The sequence below is a fragment of the Corvus brachyrhynchos genome, unplaced genomic scaffold (genome assembly GCF_000691975.1).
Source record: "Corvus brachyrhynchos isolate BGI_N302 unplaced genomic scaffold, ASM69197v1 scaffold426, whole genome shotgun sequence".
Lineage (NCBI taxonomy): Eukaryota > Metazoa > Chordata > Aves > Passeriformes > Corvidae > Corvus > Corvus brachyrhynchos.
The window spans coordinates 76,579-99,100 of NW_008238653.1; the positions used below are offsets into that span (position 1 = coordinate 76,579).

Sequence of the window (22,522 nt, forward strand, 5' to 3'; positions counted from 1 at the left end):
CGAGGTGAGAAGACACCACCCTGTGCCCCAGTCCCTTCCCTCAGTGTCACACTGTGACAAGGAAAAGGTTTGTGTTTCCTCTGCCTTGGGGAGAAATCATCGTTTTTGCAAAGCTGCAGGAATTCCTGGGAAACGCCCGCTGTGGAGCACCACGAAATTAGTCTCGGTGCTTCCCAGGGTGGGGACAGAGCCCTTTGCTCTCCAGCATTGGGTACAACGATAGAGATGGACCTGAACACCCTGTGAGGGACTGGGGGTGGGTAATTAGTCACCAGGAAAGGGCAGGGAGCGTGTCCCACTTCCTTTAAGGATCATCCCATCCCACCCCTGCCACGGGCAGGGACACCTTCCACTATCCCAGGCTGCTCCCAGCCCCAATGTCCAGCCTGGCCTTGGACACTGCCAGGGATCCAGGGGCAGCCACAGCTGCTCTGGGAAATCCATTCCAGTCCCTCACCACCCTCACAGGGAAGGATTTCTTCTGTCTATCTCACCTAAATTTCCCCTCTTTCAGTTTGAACCACTGCTCCTTGTCCTATCACTGTAGTTCCTGATGAAGAATCCCTCTCCAGCTCCCCTGTAGGCTCCCTCAGACACTGGAAGGGGGGAATGTCAGTGAACGTCCATAGTGAGTGAAAAAACCACCAATACCAATAAGCCTCTCATGGGCAGCTTCTCGTTCATGCCCAAGAATCCAAAATTCAGCAAGAACAACGCAGGCCTGCCTTTAATTAAAGCATTTTCAGCTCACAACTGTGTGAGCCCTCCAGGCAGCACCAGGACAGGACAGCAATAGGAGATAAGCTCCTTAGGGATGGGAATCTCTAAACAGGGAGAATGGAGGAGGCTGTGGGAGAGCCTGCTCAGCTCCAGGAATAATGTGTTATCCCAACAATTCCTCCTGCTTTAGGCACACAGAGCCAACTGCCCAGCAATAAGGAATCTCCAGGAGGACCGGCCAGCAGAGGAACACATCCCCTGCATCCCTGGAGAGCCGCTGATGCTGATCCCGCCCAGCAGTGTGTCCAACACATCACAGGACTTGTTCCCCAGCCTGGGGGCTCTGTTCCCACAGCATTCCCCGTGCACCCCTGGCAGGGCTGGCACGTACCCTCCGTTGAGCGTGGGCGTGAGGCCGAACAGGGTGCAGAGCCCCACGGACATGAGCAGGGAGCTGAGCACCGTCACCACCGCCGCCAGCGCCAGGCCCCACTTGGACTTCACCATGTCGATCTTCCCTGGAAAACAGCGCCCAGCCCAGGTCACCAGGGGAAGCAAACGGAATTAATGCCAGTGGAGGCGGGATGCTCGTCCTGCCTGGCTTCAGGAGGTCACTGGACATCCCCCAGCCCAGAAGGGAAGGTACTGCAGTGCTCCTGTCTGAAATGCAGCTCCCAGAGCCTCCCAGTACAAGGGCGGGACATGGGACAACGCTGGTTCACAGCTCACACCAGTCCCAGCACTGCACTGAGGTGGGAAAAACCGAACTGAAATGTGGCCAGAGAGGTCTAAACCCACCAGCTCAGAACACGTGTCTGCTCTGTCTGATAATGCATGAAACAAACTGGGAAAAAAGGCATTCCTGTGGCATCTAAGAGTGCCTAAGACAGAAAACACCTTGGAAGATATCCCAGAATCATGGAACGGCTGGGTTTGGAAGGGACTCTAAAGATCCAGCATTCCACCCCCTGCTGTGGGAAGGGACACCTTCCACTACCCCAGGCCTTGGACACTTCCAGGGATGGGGAAACACCTCCAGCTGGGGAGGTGTATCACAAGGAACAACACCACACTGGCTAAGAGGGGAAAATTAGCAGCAATCAGGTAAACAGTTACTAATTCTCCCCATGACAGTTCAGGGTAAAATTCCAATACCACCTCTCCCGCTGAAATGGCTGGGAAGTGCGGTGGTGGCACAGACAGGAGTCTGCACCCCTGACCCCACAGCCAGGTGCCAGCAGTGCAGGTGCCCCCGAACCTACGTGTGGAGAAGTAGATGTAGGCGAAGAGGATGATGTAGGTGGTGACGAGTGGGATGAGCTCAGCGATGCCGATCTCCTCCTTGAAGTGCACGTGGACCACATTCTCCTCCCGCAGGCTGCAGTTGGGGCTGGGGTGCAGCAGCTTCAGGCGGGAGCGGAGGCTGCTCAGGAACCTGGGGAAGAGCAGCACGTCACTCACCCTTTCCCAAAGAGCAGCTCGCAGTTCCTGCGGCAGCGCAGCAGGAGGAAGCTCCATGGATTCACACGGACCAGCAGAGCGTGGCTCTCTCCAGGCCTTGCTCCCAAACCTGCTCCTCGCTGGCCCAAACCACCCAGACACTGATTTCTACAAAGGTTTGCTGTGCAGACTCACCAAGACTTTATTTAAAGCAAAGGCTCACCAACCACAATCTGGGCCCTGCGGAACAGAACACGCCACGGCCTCAAACACCCCTGGAATTTTGCCAGAATTACAGAATTCTGTGTAAAAATGGCTGATGGAAGGTGCCACACAATGGCCCTCAGGGCTCAGTTCTCTGGAAAAGCAAGTTTCGACTCCTGTGCTGCCAATTCCATTCCAGGCATCTCTTGGGGAATTCTGTGCAGCTCAGAGGTCTTGGATCCACTCAGTCCATGCCAGTTTGGCCAACACTGCCAAAGTGTTTTCACCAGTCAATCCAGTGCTTACTGGTAGGCAAACCAGTCTGTGTACAAGGAACTGGGTCAAACCAGAGCCACTGGGCCCTGGATGCCACAAAAACTCCCCCTGGCAGCTCTCGATGCTACAAACCCTGTTTCTGAAGAGGGACTGAGAACTGAGAGTATTTCATTTCCTTAAAACACAGCAAATTCTCTCCCCAGAAAAGCACCTTCCGAGATGCAAGATACTCTAAACCACAAGGAAATAGAGGGTAAAGAAAACCATGCCAACATCAGAGTGGAGCAAACAGCAGCTGTGCCCAGAGCAGCCCTCACCTGGAGTCGTAGCGCTGCAGCCCCAGGGTGACGGTGTAGGACACCACGCGCCGCCGGTTGTACAGGTTCACCCCGCTGTACCTGCCGGGCAGCCCGAACAGCAGGTCTGCAGAGACAGGGATGGACATCAGGGAGCAGCACACACGCAGGACAGGGGGGCAGAGGTGTTCCTTGTCATCAGCAGCCGTGGGAACGGCTGCTCTTATCCCGTGGGATATCCCGCACTGCCCGGTGCTCGGGGGAGACCCCACGGATGGGCTTCACGCCTGATGCAGGCTCCACGTGCTCCAGCCACAGCGAGCTCACACTCTGGATGCTCAAAAATAACCTTTAAAGCAAACTTCCTTTGGGGTTACAAACCCCTTTTCAGACATGTAATATAATACATTATACATTTCCAGAACTGTGAAGTTCCTTTAAAACCAAAGGATTCAACATGCATTTAAACCAGCACTTCCTCTGGCATTATGGAGCCACTAATGATCCCACACATGGTAAGAGGGTTTTTTTATAAGTAAGAGATAAAAATACTTTTATGATATCCATTGTCAGCTCAGGCTGTGTGCAAGGAATTAGAACACACCAGGGAGCAGGATGAATGTTGATTTATCTGTGTCAGTGAGGCAGCCTTGAGTGTGACAGAGGGAAAAGCCAGAGCATGTGTAGAGTGAGAGGAACAAAACCCTGCTATTTTTACCTGCAGAAAGGAGCCTGACTGAGTGATTTGTTCACTTCCCACAAATACAGATCAGGGCTCCAATACACATATAAAGTGACAGACAACAAAGACTGGGCTGCTTCGGCTGCTGTGAATGACAAAATACTGCCCAACTTGGCACTATCAGCAATCCAGGTGTTGGAATTAGCGAGGATGGAATAACAATGAAGCTGTGTTGAGAGTCTTTCTGAAGAATGGCTAAAAAGCAAAGGTCATGATGACACAGCAGGCTTAGTAAAGATGCAGACTTGGCAAGGACACTGAATCCTTGAGCAAGAAGTTGTATAAATAACAGGATGTGAGTCCAGATAAGTAAGCAGAAAGAAACCATATGGAAGAGGAAAATAAGACCCCTGTGTTTGCAGATCTCACGGAATAGCTCCCACCAATAAGGAGCTCAGCTTTTGCAATATGTATGAGCTAATTAGTAGCACTATAAGTATGTGTAGATTATTACAATAAACGAGACTTGCTGATCACAATGCCTTGAGTGCTTGTCTCCCGCGACTCCACCCAACAAAGCTGTAGGCAACTCCCAGCTTCCCTGGCTCTCCAGCCCCTCACCTTTGAGAGTGGTTGACGTCTGCAAGGTCTTTGGTTCATGCTGGTGGATGGTTTTGATGATATCTGGGTCGGCATTGAAGCGCTCGCGGTCGTTCTGCCAGAAGTTCCCTGGGGACAGCAGCAGGCAGCCGTGCTCTGGGAGCAGATTCCGCAGCTTCCTGAGGCCGGGCAGCAGGTCTGTCACCTGGAGACAAACCTCCTCCAGGCTCCTGACCCCGGAGCTGAAAGGCAAGCACAGGGCTGTGGGACAAAACCGAGGCAAAGGCAAAGCTTTTGGAGAGGAGCATCGCAGGCACCTGCCTCAGGTGTTGCTGCTCTTCCTCCTCACAGCTGAGAACAGGAGCTGGGTCTCCCTGGAACTGTGAACAGGCTCCAGAATTCCATCAACATTCCCTGGGTGCTGCCTGACCACACAGCTCTCGCTCCTCACCCACGTCTGGTGCCACACTTTCATTTCCACACTTAACAGAGAAACTCTGGAATTTTTCCAGACCTCAAACCCCTCTCCACACCTCTCTCCACACATGCAATGGGATGTTTTACAGGAATCCTGGTCAGCTTTCCTGAGTTGGATCCCTTGAGGTGCACAGAATGCTCTAAAATGCACCCAGGATTCAATGTCTGCACCTGGGTGTGGTGTCTTCCCAATTCCTCTGCATAGTGTGGAAAGGAGAATTTCCTTAGAGGTCCAGAATTCCATACAGGTGTAACTGGTATGAACTGGAACCACTAATTCAAGCAAGACTCAGCTTGGGTTTACAACAGGCCCTGGTGGGAAGGGTCAGTGACAGACCCAGCTGTGGGACAGAGAAGTGTAACAGGACATCTCAGCCCACCAGGAGCTGATCTGCTGCTTGTCACCCGCTCAGGTAACTCAGCCAGGACAAGTGTCTCACAGGGAGTTATTGTTACTGTCTTGCAGGGGTTATTCTGGCTCCACGGGGTTAACACTGGTCTGGCATCTCCCAGCTGCCCAAAAACACCTCACTGCTGAAGTGAGGTCAGAAGAGGAGCTGCATTTCTGACTGACAGACACCTCACCAAACTTTCCCAAAACAGAAATCTTCTGTACATTTCCCTGGACAGCCTTTAAAATTTTTAATTGACACTGGAGCTCAGACCTCTTTGATTACTCCCAAGGATGCTAAAAAGCTAAACTTAGGTTTTAAAAATAGAAAAGTTAATTTAGCTGGCTTTAATGGAAAAAATATTCTCTCTTACACTGCCACAGTCTGTTTATGGTACCTGGGGAATGACTTCACACACATTTGTGATTGCAGATCATCAAGAAAACATTTTAGGATATGACATCCTTAAAGGGAAACTTTGGCAATTACCAACCAGGGATGTTTGGTCCTGTGGACCCAACAAAAACCCCACAGTAATCTTTCTGGGAAGGGTAGGAAAATCAATCTCTTACAAACGGCTCCAGTTTTTCTTGCTTCTGCTGTAGCTAAGGTTAAACAGTACCCTGTGCCTCCTGCAGCCAAACAAGGCATAAAGGAAGTAATTAAAGATTTAGAACAAAGGGGCATTACATTTAGGACTCATTCTGCTCAGAATTCCCCTGTTTTCCAGGTGATAAAAGCAGACAGAGCTGGCATTTAGCTGCTGATTATCAGGGCTTAATGCTAATGCAGAACCACCCCCTGCAGCAGGCCCAAATACTGCAGACCTCACTGCTACTCTGCAGGCAGCTGCACACAAAGGGATGGCAGCTTGGGATAGAACAGACATGTTTTTTATGGCCCCAGTTCAGGAGGAATAAACCCAAATCTGCATTCCCTTGGGAAGGAACACAATCCACCTTCACTTGCCTAGCTCAGGGATATGAGCACCCACCCACCATAGCACACAACGCTTTAGCTGAACTCCAACAAATAAAAACTCAGGAAGGAGTGCAGGTTTATCAGTGCATTGATGCTGTGTTGGTAGGAGGTGAGGAGGAGAGTGCAGTAAGAACAACAGCACAGGATATCTGGAATAGATTAAATGGGGAGGGGATAGAAGTGCCCTCAGCTAAGAGTCAAAGTCCCTCTAAAGAGGCAGAATTCCTGGGAGCCTGGGGGGTAGCAGGCCAAGCTGTAATTCCAGATGAAACCATTACAAAATTAGATGCTATATCTACCCCCACAACTGAAAAGGAACCTCAGAAGATACTTCGGGATACTGGAGAAATCATTTTCCTGGATTTTCTATAACAGCAAGACCCTTGCAAACATTAATGAGGAAAACCCAAAACTGGCAATGGCTTGACAGCCACAAACAGGCTCTGCAAACACTGATAGAGGAGTCACAAACATCACTTGGGCCAGCTCATCCCAGTGCTCCTGTAATGGCTGCTGAATGGGATTCTGCTGAACACAGGACTTACTGTCATATGTTCCAGAAAGGGCCACAGAGACCCAAACAACCATTAGGGTTCAGTTCCACAGTATTTAAAGATACTGGAAAGAGAAACACTGCCTGGGAAAAGGGATTGTTATCCCTGACCTGAGCTCTTGAATGAGCAGAAAAAGTTCAACAGCATCAACCTGTGAAAATCCAAGGACCTTTCAGTCTGTTGGCCAGTGTTAAGAAGGGCAGTGATGCAGAGGCAATTGCACAAAGAGTGACAGTACACAGATGGGGTGGGTGTGCCCAAATGGAAGGCACTAAAACCCTACGAACTTCAGAGAGCTGTGACTCCAGACAGGTTAGTTTGACAACAGCCATAAATCTTGTCCTGTACTGGATGCTCCTGCATTCACTTCACACCCTGAAGCTGGAGATGTCTGGTTCCCCGATACCTCAGCCAAATGCACTGATGGGAAATGGAGGTACAGAGCAGTTGCTCTGAACACTGAAACAGGAGTGGAAGTAGTGGAAGAAGTAGTAGGAAGTGCACAGGTTACAGTTAAAGGCTGTACTGCTGGCAGTAAAGGAGAAAACAAAGCCAATCTGTGTTGATTCTTATGTGCTCTGGGCTGGTGCCACAGTTGTTGTGTCAGTGGGAAGCGCTGGATTGGCAAGTGAAGGGAAGAGAGGCTTGGCAGAAGGAAGACTGGAAGTGGTTGTTGTTACAGGCCCCATCCCATGGACAAATGCACACAGGATGGGGCAGAGCTCATGCAAATGACCAAGCTTTACAGACTCATTGGAACAACATGGTGGATCAGCTGACAAAAATCAGGAAGATAAAAACTGATCAGTGGAAGCACCACAACACTGGTGTGGATTTGGTGAGTGGTTACACTGGAAATTAGGGCATACTGGACAAAAAGCTCTATTTTTTGCAGCACAAAGCAGAGGCTGGCATTGACCAGGAAGATGTGTCAAGGCATTCTCACAGTGTCCCCAGTGACAGCTGAAGCTTGAACAAAATCATCCAGACCTGGCACTGCCTTTACAGATCAAAGGTAACAAAACACTCTGGTCCTCTTAGATTCTCTTGGGCCTCTGAAGACATCCAGTGGTTACAGGAACACACGACCAGGGGTGGGAGTGGTCTCTGGGCTGTCAGTCACTGCCCAGAGCAGGCACGCTGATGCCAAAGCTACTGTTTCAGGACTCAGTGACTGGTTTTCCAGCCTCCCTGTCCCAGACTCTACAGAGTGACAAGGGATCACACTGCACCAGTGTGATGGGGCAAGACTGGGCCAAAAAAGAAGGTATTAAATGGGTTTTTAATAGACCTCATTATCCCCAAGTAAATGGGATTGTGAATCGTGCCAATGGTTTGCTAAAGCAGTGCCTTAGGCCACGTGAATCTGGCTGGGATAAAAGGTTACCCTCTGTGTTATGTCAGATATAATAAATAACCGATATCAGACATAATAAATATAATAAATAAATATAATAAACAAATAACACACATATATATTTATTTTTATTTATATATGTGTTTGTATCTATATATAAAAATATAAACAAATATAATAAATAACTGATATGGACCAAGGGATAGTCCTGTTTCACGAGCTTTCCTAAGCCCTATGTCTCTTTAAACATCTTTAAAACCCGAAATGACAAAACTGAAGCTTTTCAGGACAACTTAACAGTGGGAAAGCCAGTCACAGTCGAGCCAGCCCACCCTGGGACTGTAGCTGTGACTCTGAGGGGCAGTCGGGGGCCGATGTTCTGGGTGGCCGTCGATGCTAAGGGCACCTCCCGATGGGGACTCCCGCGTTCCACACTCCTGTCCCAGTCCAGGTCCCAACCAGTGCGGGGTTCCCCACTGGCCGGGCCAGCTGCCTCGCACCGGCCCCGTGTGCCGGCGGCCAGGGACCGACCTGCTGCCGCAACGCTGGGGAAAGCACCTCTAGGACTGCACGAGTTCTCCTGGTTTAGGTGCCCTAATAACCTGAGATGGTCAAGGAAGTCCTCAGAAAACTGGGTGTGCATTTGGATGTGAGCCAGGGCGCCGCTCGGGCAGCAGGGGGAAGGGCTGGTGACCGCCTGCTCGGCTGTGGGGATTACTGATGGAGACTCCTGGACTCCAACAGGGGAATAAAGTCAGTTCTGGACACACAGGGACCACACTGGACAGCACAGGGACTCTTCGATCTGCTGTACCTAAAGCTGCGACAGACTCGGGAGCTCTCAAGGGACACTCACTGTATGGCTGTGTTTACTGAACAATGTCTTTAACTCTGGAGAGAGCACAGCTGCTCTCCCACCCCGGGTCCATCAGCCATCCCCACAGCACCTTGCAACCAACGACTGGAAAGGACAGGAAGGCAAAGAGAGCAATGCTGTTTTCCCTCGGGGCCACTCTAGTACAGCACACACAGAACCAACAGCACCTGACCCTTGGAAGAGAAATTCCCACCTAAAGCTGCTGCAAGCTGTGACACTGATAACAACAGCAACTGCTGGATTTATTCTCAGTTTCCCATTCATTTCATGAAAATATTCAGATGATGGGAATTCCACACCAAACATATTTTCCAGTGGCCTTCCTCCAGCTGGAGTGATGCTCCTTCTGGAAGGAAAGACAGCCCAAATCTACAGAGTGTTAAAAATCTTGATCAGTCTTGTTAAGGGACTAGAGCACCTGAGTTTTCAATTGGTTTGATTAATACTTGCATATATTTTGTCCCAGTAGTTTTGCAGTGTATACGAATTTTTGCTTTAGCATGCTTGTGTCTTCACTCTGGCTGTCACAGGGGGTGGAAAAGATTTCCCCCTGAATGTAACTTGAATTTTCATATAATTATGGAATCAGTTGTGTGCACCTCTTCCTATCTCCTCAGGGTAAGGCATAAAATTCCCCACTGCAGTAGGTGGGAACAATTTGAGTTTCATTACACCTTTGATTCCCCTGGGGCTATAACCAGACTGTTCTACAGTACATACGCATTTGTTCAGGTTATTGCAGAATCGTCTAACACATGAAATGATGAGCAAGGATATGTGAAATGGACTAAGAACCATGAATGGAAGTGAAGGGAGTCACTGACCCATCACTGAACTCCTCCAATCACTGCAACTGAAAAATCAACTCCAGGAACTTTTCTTTGATCCTCATTTGCATCCCATCTTTCCTATGATTTTTAAGACTCAGTGGGTGTGGAACATCCTGATCCACACAGACTGGTAACAACCCAAGTAAAAGGACTTGTTTGGATTGTCCCCAGCTACCATAAACACTCCAGATTTAACGCTATACCTTGTCACTGTAACTTTTTAAATCAGTAATCATTAGATACATACATCTGTATCTAAATCTATCTATATATACATATATATCCCCCGAGCAGGGACAGTGCTTTCCTTTGTGGTCACTCCAGGGGCTGAGTGAAGGAATGAAGGAATCTGAACATTCTCCTTGTTTCCATGGGAAGTTACATTTGACTCCTAATCAATGCCAGTTCTTCTGCCAGCTTTAACACAGGGGCCTTGATCTCTGCACTGTTTATGTTGTGCTGTAATCTACTGGTAGTTCTTCAGTTTTATACTGTGGAGTAATTGTGATTAGGATCTTTCACCTGTTATTTCCTACCTGTTTAATAAAGAATTCATTTTACAAAGACACCTCATTTGCCATCATTAGAACATGTGGGCCAGAGGCAGTCCTTAAATTTAACTGTGGCCAAAATCTGAGGCTAAGGCAGGGCTTGTCCAAAGCTCCCACTTGTCCAGTGCCAACGAGGAGGAGCTGCTGCTCTGACAGAGACTCTTCCCTCACTGGGATATGGGAACAGGGGGGATCTGCTCAGGAAAGGTGTGTTTAGCAAAGGCCAAGTGAAGAACAGAGACCAGCCCTGCCTGGCTGCAGCCTCGCACGTCACAGGAAAGTGCTTCAGATGACAAATGAATTGAAGCCTTTGTAAAATCCCCCTCCAGAAGAGATTTCCTCTGTAATAACTACAAAGAACAAGCATAGAAATTCAAAAATTATGATTTGTCTTTGTGAACACTCTGTCCACAATGTGTGTCCTGTGGCTGCACGGCAAGACACCTGGACAAGTCTCAGCTATCAAAAAAAAGTAAGGGAAAATATGCTCCAAAAAATGGTATTTATAGGGACAAAAGCTTTGGGAAAGAAAATTTAAAGGAACTGATGCAGTGATGCCTCTGAAAACAGCTCCAGGAAGAGGCAGATGACCATGGTTTGTATTTTACCAGCTCTGGAACCTGGCAGTGATAACAGTTCATGGTGCAGATAAGGCCATAGACGTTCTTATCTGCAAGGCAATGCTCCCAGCTCGTGTCCCTGTGGGATGTTGTGGGTGCAGAGTGACACCAAAACCCACAACTGGGGCAAACCACAGATTCCAGGTCACTCCTGACTTTTAGAGATGGGTGCTTGGATCTGCAGCCAGTGACAACACACCCACCATGTGTGTCCTGCCCAGGTACACTTAACAACCTTTGGCTCCCTCCTGTAATATAAAACAATATAAAAGATATAGAATAGAATAGAATAGAATAGAATAGAAAATAGAATACAAAACAAGCCAGTTTGCATATAAATAGAATATTTCTGCTCAACTTTGTAATATAAAACAAATATAAAAGATATAGAATAGAATAGAATAGAATAGAATAGAAAATAGAATACAAAACAAGCCAGTTTGCATATAAAAAAAAATATTTCTGCTCAACTTTGTTACTGGCAACAAACAAGAACTTCATAATGACTTTTGAGGTAATTGCAGAATTTATCTCAAAATTAGATGTTTCCTAAAATATCTGAGTGCATCCCCAAAATGGTAACCTTGCCCCAAGGTTTAGGTCTAAATGTTGAAGTAGTTTTCTTCTGGTAGTATGAATAATAATAATAAAAGTAATAATTTTGTTTCTGTGTTGCATCACTGCTCATCAAGGGCAATTCCAAGGGGAGATAATGAGAATACAATGAGAAGACAAGGGAGATAATGAGAACACAACGCAGGCCTGGGAGCAAGTTGTTTCTGATTGTAATTGGCAGCAGATTATTATCCCATAGGATAAGGGAGGAGAGGGACTGAGCACACGGACAGAAGGTCAGTGCCAAGGCTGGGGGAGCTGGCAGGGAGAGAAAAAAACTGAGTAAATCCGTACTGAAGAGCAAAAATGGCATTTCTAAAACATGAGCCCCAAGAGCAGCAGCTGGGGTTAAAGGACCAGTCATCCCTTAGAGGAGCAGGGTGGACACTCACAAATGATCCCACGTCACCCATCAGCACTGATCTCTCATTTTCGTTTCATTTTGAGGACGTTACCAGCTCAGAGCCCCCGCCCAGCCCTGCAGGCAGCCATCTGGAGCCAGGTGTGCACAGCAGCAGCCCCCTGTGCCTCACCTGTCTCTCAGGGCATGGTTCCTGATCTCCTCCACCAGCTGGAAGACGCGGGACAGTGGCGACCGGAACACATCCACAGCCAGGAAGTTTTTCTGCCACGGGGACACGGTGGCTTTCACAAAGATCTGCTGGATGTAGGCCACGGGAGCACCGACGTACTGCGGGGAGACCAGGGCAGCGTGAGGCACCGGCCACCGGGAAGCTCCCAGCAGAAGGAGAGCACCAACAGCTTTGCCAGACTCTGTTTTCCCTTCCCAGATTAGAGGTGGAACATGACAGGACTCAGCAGGCAAGAACAAACGGTCTGATTCTCTGTTTGTGTTGTAGGGACCTTAAAGTCCATCCAGTGCCACCCCTGCCACGGGCAGGGACACCTCCCACTACCCCAGGCTGCTCCAAGCTCTGTCCAGCCGGGCCTTGGACACTGCCAGGGATCCAGGGGCAGCCACAGCTTCTCTGGGCCATCACGTACTGAGGCAGCTCAGCAGGGCCATGTCCCCCCCCCAGTGGCCCCCAGCCCCAGCAGGACTCACCCAGTCAGGACGCTCGCCAGGGTCCCCGTGCTGCGGGCCCGCGTCCGGGCCGGGAGGAGCGTAGTCCTTCACCGGGGTGCTGAACTCCACGGGGCCCGTCCCCGGCAGAGGCAGCTTCAGCAGAGGGTAGCTGGGGGGACAGAAGCAGGACACACTCTCATTTTGGAGGTTAATGGACTTTTTTAGACAGAAGAGTTAAAAAAATGACCAGGCCCACTTCAGCAAAGCCAAGCTGCGCAGGACAGGAGACCCAGCGAGAGGGCTTTGGCTTTCATGGGACTGGTATCCAAGAGTCTTTCTCCCTTAGAAAGGGATAACTAAAAGTACTGGGAGAGAAAGAAGGGAAGACCTTGCAGGGCCTCTCCTGAATTCCTCCATCCAAGTTAGCTGTGGCAAAACCACTCAGTATGGCCCTGGCTTAATTCCGGTGTATCCCACACAAACCCCAGACATTCTGTGTATTCCAGTGGCCGCTTCCCTGCCCCAAACCCTTTATAATCCTCTGCTTTTCCTCATTTAGATTGAAACTATTTCCAAAACTTGTCATTAACTTCATTGGTCCTCAAAGCACTTTTAAGAGCAGCAGTGAGACACCAAACCCATGAAGTCTTGATCTTCCTGCTGCTTTGCCACCACAAACTCCAGTGATTGTAGCTGCTGTTCCACAACAGAGACTTCTATCCAGAGATTGAGAAACTGAGATTTCAGAGAGTTTAGAATGGGATTTTTAACTCCAAATGTTCGCAGAAGTGGTTAAAAGCAAATCAGAATTGAACTGGTGGGAAAAGCAAGGCTGCTGATACAGAGAGATCCATTGAAAATCTGGAACTGTCAGCACCAAACTGAACTGGAGAACAGAACTTTAGTCTGTTTAGCTGCTCTGGGTGACCTGTATTGTGACAGGTTTGGGTCACTGACATGTGCACGGGTCCCCAGAGGGAAGAACTGCCCCACCTGAGCTCCAGGGAAGGCATTTCCAGCACTTGGGTTCGACTCTCCTCACATTTCTCTTTGTTAGGGATGTTTTTGAGGGAAAGAAGTGAACACAAGAATGGAAAGCACAGAGGAGGGAAGAACAGCAGGACCTGAAATGGCCACAAACCAAAACACAACAAGTTCCAGCTCAGCAGGAGGAAGAGCCTCTTTCCATGGAGGAGGGGCAGAGCCCTGGAACAGCTGCCCAGGGGGGCCTGGAGTCTCCCTCTCCAGAGGGATCCCAAACCCCCTGGACACGTTCCTGTGTCAGCTGCTCCAGGTGCCCCTGCCCAGGCAGGGGCTGGACTGGATGGGCTCCAGACCCTCCCAACACACCCATCCTGTGATCCTGGGATCTAACAGAGACGACAGGAAAGCTCAAGAAGTTGTTCTGGTTTTGGGAAAGGCTCTTTTTAGATGCTCATGTCACTGTGCACCCTGAAACCCCTCTGAAATCCCAGAATAAAGGAAACACAGACCATGTAACCAGCTGGAGGTGGTGAACTGGAGCAGGAACTGCATTTCAGTCACCTGCAGGAGGGAGGTGCAAGCAGAAGTGCTCATTCAAGTACTCGACGTATTTTCAAGATGTCTCAGGGGGCCAAGAGAGCTCCAGGCAAATCCCTCTCTGTACATTCCCCCTTCCCAGACCCACAGAGAGCTCCAGTACCTGGAACAGCCCCGGCCACTGAGGGTGGAGGGGAGCAGGGAGCTGCCAGGTCTCAGGTAATGGGAAAGGAGCTGATACATGGAACTAAAATAGCTCCCAGCTCCGCTGGCTCGCTGCAGAACAAGCTTCTGGCTTGTCTGCAGCCAAGACAGAGCAGCCTGGAATCCCACTGCTGAGGAGGGAGGGAATCTGGTAACAGGGTCTTGCCAGAGGGTTGGCAAGGCCAGTATCTGGCAGCAACAGCTCCTTTTTAGCCTTGGCAAGTGCATTGACAGTACCTGTTTCTGAGTAAGTGATGGTGGCTTTGCCCTGCTTCCCTCTGACAGGGCCCCAAGATTCTGCACTGGAGATTCCCCTTTCCTGTGCAGCACAACCTGCTCCCAGTGTTATGGTGAAGTCCCAGAGGAGATTCTGGGGATCTGGAACATGAAGAGTCTGAGTCTAACTCAGGTCCTCTGGTTACCACACAAATAGTACAAACCTGTGCAAGAATAATCTGTTTTTATAGAAATAATTATAAATATAAATATATATATATATACACACAGATACCTCCCCAGGGGCTCTGGTTCCAGCCAGTTCTGCAATTCTTCAGGAGCAGAACCTGTGTTTCAGTTAAATAACAAGCACCTGTTTAATTGCCCTGAACCTGCTGCAGAGTCATCTGGGTCATGTGCAATCCTTACTTGAACTAAAAACTGTTCTTCAGAGTGACACTGGGATTCCACATTTACCCCAATGGCCACATTTCCAGGTATCACCTGTTCCTCTCTGGGCTAGTGTCAGACAGGGTTGGTGACACCCTCATTTCAAGGAAAAATGCAGATCCATTCAAGTGGGATGAGAAAAAGGAGTGTCACTTACAGGGGGATTTATAGTAAAACAAGAAAACTCTCCCTCTGATGTGGAGACCAATTTGGATTTTCAGACTTTAGGACTACAGAGTAAGAATGAGTCACAGGAATTTTTGCTTTAGGTATTAATTTATTATCAGACCCAGAGATGCTGTGTCTTGTCTGTCAGTGACATTAGAAATAGTGTCTATACAAACCCTTCCAGGAGTAAAGACACTCAAAGCAACCAGGCCAGACTCTGTGCTGCCCTCATTCCCTGCGTGGTCACCGCCCTCACCTGCCTGAGGCCAGAACCCCCGATGGATAAATTGTAGACCTTGTGCTTTAGTTCAGCTTTTAAAAACTGTCTGCACACAAAACCAGTGGCGTTCTACTGATGTGAGGGGGAGGAAAACCACAATAACTCAGACCACTTTCTCTGCAGCAGAATTCCACGAGCTCTCCTTGATTCCAGGTACAGGAGAGAGGACTGACTCACCTCCCTCCCTCTGAACAACTCAGGACACAAGATCCACTCTTGTTTGCTGGAACTTTTTTATTAAGCATGTTTCAGGCTGAGGAACGTGGAAGGGGTCAGGGGCAGCCTTGGCAGTGCTGGAGAGTGGTTGGACTTCATGATCTGAAAGGCCTTTTCCAACCTTAACGATTCCATGGTTCTGTGAGTTCCCTGCTCTGTGCAGGTCTCAGACCAGCTGCACACCGTGCTGAGGGTCCCTGACCAGCCCTGCTGCACAGAAACATTGCCTAAATGAGCTTCTGCCTCAATGCTGGGCCTTGATTTTTCCACACCAGCTTCCTTCTCCCAGCTTCAGGTCATTCCTCACTTGTTTTTGCAGAGGAGTGGCCAGGATGCATCAGTGAAATCCACCCCAGCAAAGTGGAGCGCTTCCAAAGAGCACAAATATCTCAATTCCAGCAGGAAATCCATGCCAAAGCCCATCCTTGAGTCCTCAGCACATGGCAAAACGTGTTACTTCCCAGGAAGGAGTCCCTTCACTCAGACACTGATGGGCTGAGGTGCAAAACCCACTGCTGCTCACAACCACAAAGGGTTCCAGCCAGGAGAAGCCACCTCAGAGATTTTTAATGTGTGAAAATCTTCCCTTTGACAATGTTTTAACTGAGATGTGAAAGCAGCCCGTTACCATCACAGCTCAAAGAAAAACCTGTGTCTGTGGCAACACATGTGGAGCTTTTCTACAAACAGGGGAGCAAATCATCACATCGGGTTTATTTTGCCCAAAACAGACAAGAGAGTTAAACCCTGCAAGACAGAATCTGTATGCTCACATGTGTGCATGGTCTGAGCACGAAGGTTTGCTCAGCCCCACAGTGCCCTGCTGGAAATGATTCTGAGCCCATGTGACATTCCTGGGAGTAAGATTATATCCACTTGCAAACTAGGGATCCAAATTAGGGGCCATAAGGAGAGTAGGGAATTTACAATAGTCCCACACGGGCGTGCCAAGGATGAAACAGAAGAGTGCAGGCTCCAGGGAGCACAGGACAGGCAGGTGTGCAGAGAAAGATCAGCTTTCCTTCTCCCCATTTTTAATTGATGAGTTTGGAGTCCACTACCAGGTGCTTAAGGGTTACTTTCATCTCATTTATTGCTTCACTTCACTCATTCAATTAGTTCTTTCTTACTAAACCACAAGAAGACACTTCATCCCTGTTGTTTCTTTTGTCCCCCAGAAGGAGATGACAAAACCTATGAAGTCTAAATAAAAAACCAGCTTCTGGGTGGGCCCAGAAGAGAGAATGTTGCCAAGAACCCCCTCCCCAGCCCTATGTGACACAAATCTGGGGAGGACTCACCAGCAGGCCAGGATGCAGAGAGCTGTGAAGAGGATGATGGGGATGGGGTAGGAAGCACAGAGCAGCCCGTGGTTGTAGAACGCCCGCGAAATCCTCTCGCGCAGCCTTTCAGTCAGGGTCATCCTCGGCCGCCCTCACCTCGATGCCATCCCGGGATACAGCAGCGGCTCGGGCAATTCCAGCATGGGCAGCCCTTCAGGGAAGGCACTGGGTCCAGCTGGGGAGGGCAAAGGGAGAGAAACAGATAAAGAAAAGGGAAATAAACATTATCAGCTCCTTTTAGAAAGATCTCCAGAGCTCAGGAAGAAATTCTTCCCTGTGAGGGCGGTCAGGCCCTGGCACAGGGTGCCCAGAGCAGCTGTGGCTGCCCCTGGATCCCTGGCAGTGTCCAAGGCCAGGCTGGACATTGGGGCTTGGAGAACCCTGGGATCATGGAAGGTGCTCCTGCCATGGCAGCAGTGGAACTGGAATATCCTTAAGGTCCTTTGCAGCACAAACCATTCTGGGATTTCTTGATTCTACGAAATGACTGAGCAGATCTCAACCTCACTGGCAGGACTGGACTATCCCTGTTCCACGAGGAACTCAGGAACAACATGGATATGCTGCTCCTGTGGCAAAAAATACATCAAAAGTGGCTCTCTGACCAGCCTTAGCTGCCAAAAACCGCTCTGGGGAGGAGCACAACACTGGCAACAATTTCTAGTCATTTCAAGGAGGAAAATTTTGTATTTACTCTCTTCACCTGCTGTCCAACAGCAGCATTCCATAAGAAAACACAGAGCATTCCAAAGCTAGGATTTCTTTATCACTTGGGGGGGGGGTTGCATATTAAAATCTGCCATCTTTATTTGCTTTATGCTGTGACAGAGCTCGTAAGAGTGAACAGCAGGAACTGTTCCTGCTCCAAGTCATTTCTGCAACCAGAGATTATCTAAGCCAAAATAAACCTGCTGATTGTAGGACAAATGTTAAAGGAGAATTTCTTGCCTTTTGCATGACTGTAAACCCAAGACAAAGTTTGCCTGGAAGCACGAGGGCATTGGGATGTTTTCACCTTGCAGCACCACAGGTGACATTTCTGATTCACTTCGGGTACAAGAGATGGACACACCTCACAGAATCCCAGGATCACTGAGCTTGGAAAAGCCCTCCAAGGTCACCGAGTCCAGGCTGTGCCCAATCCCCACCTTGTCCCCAGCCCAGAGCCCTGAGTGCCACCTCCAGTCACTCCTGGCACACCGCCAGGGATGGGCCCTCCAAACCTCCCGGGGCAGCCCCTGGCAAGGCCTGAGCTCCCTTTCCATGGGGAGGCCGTTCCCTCTCCTCCTGTCCCTGTTCCCTGGGAGCAGAGCCCGACCCCACCTGGCTCCAATGCCCTGCACTCTTACAAAAACAAGTCTGACCAGCAGAAGGAAGAGATGTAGAACTTCTTTTTGCAGGAAAAATCAACTCTAACTTGCTACTTTTCCCAAGACAAAAGCTTTTATCTCACTCAACAATAGTTACATGTTCCAAATTCTTTCAATTTCTGTCTGAAAGGCTTTACAGCCTTCCCAGGAGCCTCCCTGGACACTGAGGGCAGGGAAACACAGCAGAGCCCACTGTGAGCTTAGAGGAAAAACTAACAAAGGTAGAAAACTCTTCCCTTTCTGAGACACAGTCACCTGGGGTTTTAGGTATACTCAACTCCTCAGTTTTCCACAAAATGTTCTGGAACCAGACCTTGGCATTAGGTGTAATAAAAACACACAGCTGAGCTAGTGAAGCCTGGAGGGGGGGGAAATATAAGGAAAAATCCAAAATAAATCCCCATTCCACAGTATTTCTCTTGCACTTCAAGACATACAATAATTTGCTCCATCATGTTGCCTATATCTAAACCTCCAACGGGAATTTTAACCCAGCATTTTCCATTTACAACCCCAAGCTTGGCAAAGCAGGAACACACCCAACATGGCCCCTCTGCCCCTCACACCCCCTTTTCCAGCATCCCACCAGGATCTGCACATCCAAGGGCTGACCTGCCTGTCCATACCTGCTCTGCAGATGGGAACAGCTCAGCCCTGCAGCAGCCCCGGAGCAGACGTGGGATTTGAGGAGTTTTCCTGCCAAGGCTGTGTTTTGGGAAGGACAGGGGAGGAATGAATGGGAAAGAAGGAAGAATTTACTAAAAATGAGAATTTATAAAGGTCACTGGGTTGGTCCATGCTGTTGCCCAGGGAGCAGCTCAATGTGATGCTCACACACCTGAGGGCCAGGTGGGTGATGGACCAACAGCAGCAAGCCAGGGACCACCAGCAGTAATTCCCCCTCCTGGTGCTGCAGGCACTGCCTTGTATCCATCAATCCCACACAGGTTCCTGGGGGATCAGAGACACCTTCTGCCTTCAGAGTTGCCCCAGAACACACGGAAGCAGCAGGACTGATGCCACTGGAGACCAGACCAGCCAGAACACCTCAAATTCCTGCTCTAACTGACACATTTCATCTGGGCTCCAGCTCAGATCGTGAGCCAGGAGCGGAGGGTCCAAACAGGACAGTGCCTCCTTGTATCCATGTGCCACCTCGTCCCCCAGCCCGTGGGACACGTTCACACCCAGGTAGGTGTTACAGGTGCTTCACACACTCCTGGGCTCTTCCCAGCACACACAGAGCAGAAGAGCCATCACCAAACCCAGCTGATCCATGGCCTCCCCTTGACCTGCAAACAGCTCTGAGCTCTCCTCAGCCCTCACCATGGCGATGATTTCATGGTACTGCCCAAACTCAGCACCACAGACACTCCCGAAAACAAGGGAAGTCTCGGGTTCCCTGGAGATGCAGAAAACAGATGCTGGATCACTCACACCCCAGAAAACCACCCAGATTTTCTTGCCCTCTGTTGGGCCCTGGAGGTGGCTCAGGGCTCTGAATCTCTGAGCAATCACTCACTGGTGTCACTGCCTTGGGAGCTCCCAAATCCCACCATCCACAAAGGGAGGAGGGGAGGGAGAGAGGCACAGATCTCGGGAATCCAACTCTCCCTCTCCTCAGCAAGCATGGACTGTCCCCCAGCGAGGGCCAGGGAACATTCCTAAGGACTTCAGAGGTGGGAAAACAAGAGCCTCCCTCAAGACAAGCCTCCTTCACAGAAATGCTGCACAATGGGCTCTAACACCAAGGTCCTGTTCTCCCCTCGCATTCCCATGGGAAGAATAACGTGCTTTGTGCTGCCAAAGGACACAGAGGTCACGAGGAACAGAACACTTCCTATGGGAAAATCACAGCCATGCACTAACCCCGGGGAGGCCGCTGTCTGCAAGGGGTTAATCCCAACACTGCTGTCAGGAACAAGGCTCCGGAACAGCCTCCAAGTCCTAAATGGATTGTCCTTCACAGAAGGGGTACTTTCCATATTCAAAAGGTAGAAAATGACATTTCTGACTCCACTCCCTCCATTCCAGCTCTGTGGCTAAAACTGTGCTGAAAGTCTGACACAAGTTTTTGAACTAGATTTCAATCCCCAAAATGTGCAAACTTTCCTCATTTTATCTGTTCTGCCCCACTTTGCCAGTTTTCCCCCATTTCTTTTTGCCTGTTTTCCTCCCTGTACAACATTCATTTATGTTTTGAGTTTAAAAATTCAGAGGTTATCTGGAATAGACCCCATTTTATAAGTAGTATTTCACTCATATTACAAACAGCTCTTGAAAAGTTGGAGTAGCAACAACAACAAAGATTCAAAGAGAACACTTCAACAATCTCTACATGTCAGATAAAGTTATCTGCTCCCAAAACAGGGGCTGACATTCAAAATCAGCTTCCAAAACAGTTTTCAGGACATTTTTGAACTTTTCTGCTACAAGAGATGAACCTCAGTTCAACTCCTGTTTCGGAAGTCATTCAGTGAATGTGGTTTCTATCCTTTCTTCCTTCCCAAAGTACTCCCAACAGCACCAGACAACAGCTTGTTGCTGTGGATGATGAGACAGGATGGGATGTTCCACGTGCAGAGCCATGAAACGCAGAAGCTTGGCATTTGTGACAAAAATAGAAAATATCCAAATTTAGAAAAAACATAATTTCAAAGTTCACTCCCCTTGTTGCATCTAGCCAAGGGAAGCTCCCTTGCACATGAAGAACAGAGATTCCAAACACAAGGAAACATTTCCCAATCCAGAGTTCTTGCCCAACCCTGTACAGCTGGGAATGATCCACCTCCACAATCACAGAATCCCAGAATGGTTTGGGTGGGAAGGAATCTTAAGGATCACCCAGTTACAGCAAATGGGATGTGATGCACACAGGGAAAATAATGTCCAGGGATCCTGATCCTTAATTCCCTGAAGGTGTGACGTGATGCAGTATAAAAAAGGAAACTGTGCATTAGGAATTGTTAAGAATGGAATGGAATCAGGATGTAAATCCATCCTCACACGTGCTAAGTGGTACACACAGCACGGGGCATTCCTCAGAGGAGAACTGGAAAAGGTACTGAGAAGCTCAAGGATGCTCAAAGACAGAGAGCAGCTTCAGAAGGCTTTTCCAGCTGGAGCAGATTTTATCAGCAAGTGGACACCAGGTGGCCCTAGGAAGGCCCGAGGAAGCGGAGCAGGAAAGGGCCATCTCTTTTATCCTGGGATAACTTGGCATCAAACCAACTACAGAGCAGCAGCTCAAAATAAACACATGGCTAAGCCGGGGAAATCTTCTCCCCAGGACACTGTCCCTGTCACATGGGTTACGCAGCCAGCGGATAAACCTCGGGAAGAGCGAGCCACAAGGCACTGCTGAGCAAAGCCAGGGATCCCTCTGGCTCCAGGAGCCCCTCGGACACGAGCCTCTCGTCCCCAGCATGGCAGGGGCTGCCAGTGCCCAACAGACTGGTCTCGTTTGTGCCTGGCCATGCTCAGGAACCAGACAGGGACCCAGAGAGGCCAGGAGCCTGCCCTGGCAAATGTCCTTATGCAATGCATCCCACGTGATCCCTTTGGAATAATCTCCTCCTTTTTGTTTATCAATGCAGGCGCTCTACAAGTGGCTGGGGAATCACTTTCTCCTAAAAATATCAGAGACTGATGCAACACTCCCGTGCAGTTACATCTCAGAGCTTCCCCACAAATCCCAGCTGTGCAATCCCACCGTTCCCTTCTCCTGGCCATAGATCCCAACCCAGTGCCAGGCACAGACACCAGGGACTCCATCGATCCTTCACTCCAGGCTGGAGCCTTGTGTAAACAGCTTGCCCAGCACAGACCTGCAACGCTATTCCCTTTCTACTGAAGGTAGATCGTGCCATTTTCTAATCCTCTCTACCAGACCAGGATCAACATCTCAGCCCAAGCCTCTTGTGTGGGGTATAAAATAGGCAAAATGCTTTTGGATCATCTGCCTGGACTTGTGCAAAGCCTTGGGGTCCAACAGCACCAGGACCTGGAGCTGCTGGAGAGAGTCCAGAGGGGAGGGCTGGAGCCCCTCTGCTCTGGAGCCAGGCTGGGACAGCTGGGAATGTTCCCCTGGAGAAGGGAAGGACACAGGGAGAGCTCTGAGCCCCTTGCAGGGCCCAAAGGGGCTGCAGGAGAGCTGCAGAGGGACTGGGGACAAGGCATGGAGGGACAGACCCAGGGAATGGCTTCCCAGTGCCAGAGGGCAGGGATGGATGGGATATTGGGAAGGAATTGTTCC

General features: G+C 49.5%; 1 protein-coding gene across 1 annotated transcript in view; it reads right to left on the reverse strand.

The window, feature by feature from the left end:
* SCAP (SREBF chaperone) overlaps window positions 1-17,072 on the reverse strand; it is a 29,590-nt gene extending 12,518 nt beyond the window's left edge. The window contains exons 1-7 of the mRNA XM_008636321.2: window positions 16,856-17,072; window positions 12,539-12,668; window positions 12,006-12,163; window positions 4,240-4,460; window positions 2,958-3,063; window positions 1,983-2,155; window positions 1,112-1,238 (exon numbers count right to left, since the gene is read on the reverse strand). Coding sequence (XP_008634543.1) covers window positions 1,112-1,238; window positions 1,983-2,155; window positions 2,958-3,063; window positions 4,240-4,460; window positions 12,006-12,163; window positions 12,539-12,668; window positions 16,856-16,977 — 1,037 coding nt within the window. The 5' untranslated portion in view covers window positions 16,978-17,072. The remainder of the gene's footprint in view (window positions 1-1,111; window positions 1,239-1,982; window positions 2,156-2,957; window positions 3,064-4,239; window positions 4,461-12,005; window positions 12,164-12,538; window positions 12,669-16,855) is intronic.
* Between the last annotated feature and the right edge of the window lie 5,450 nt (window positions 17,073-22,522).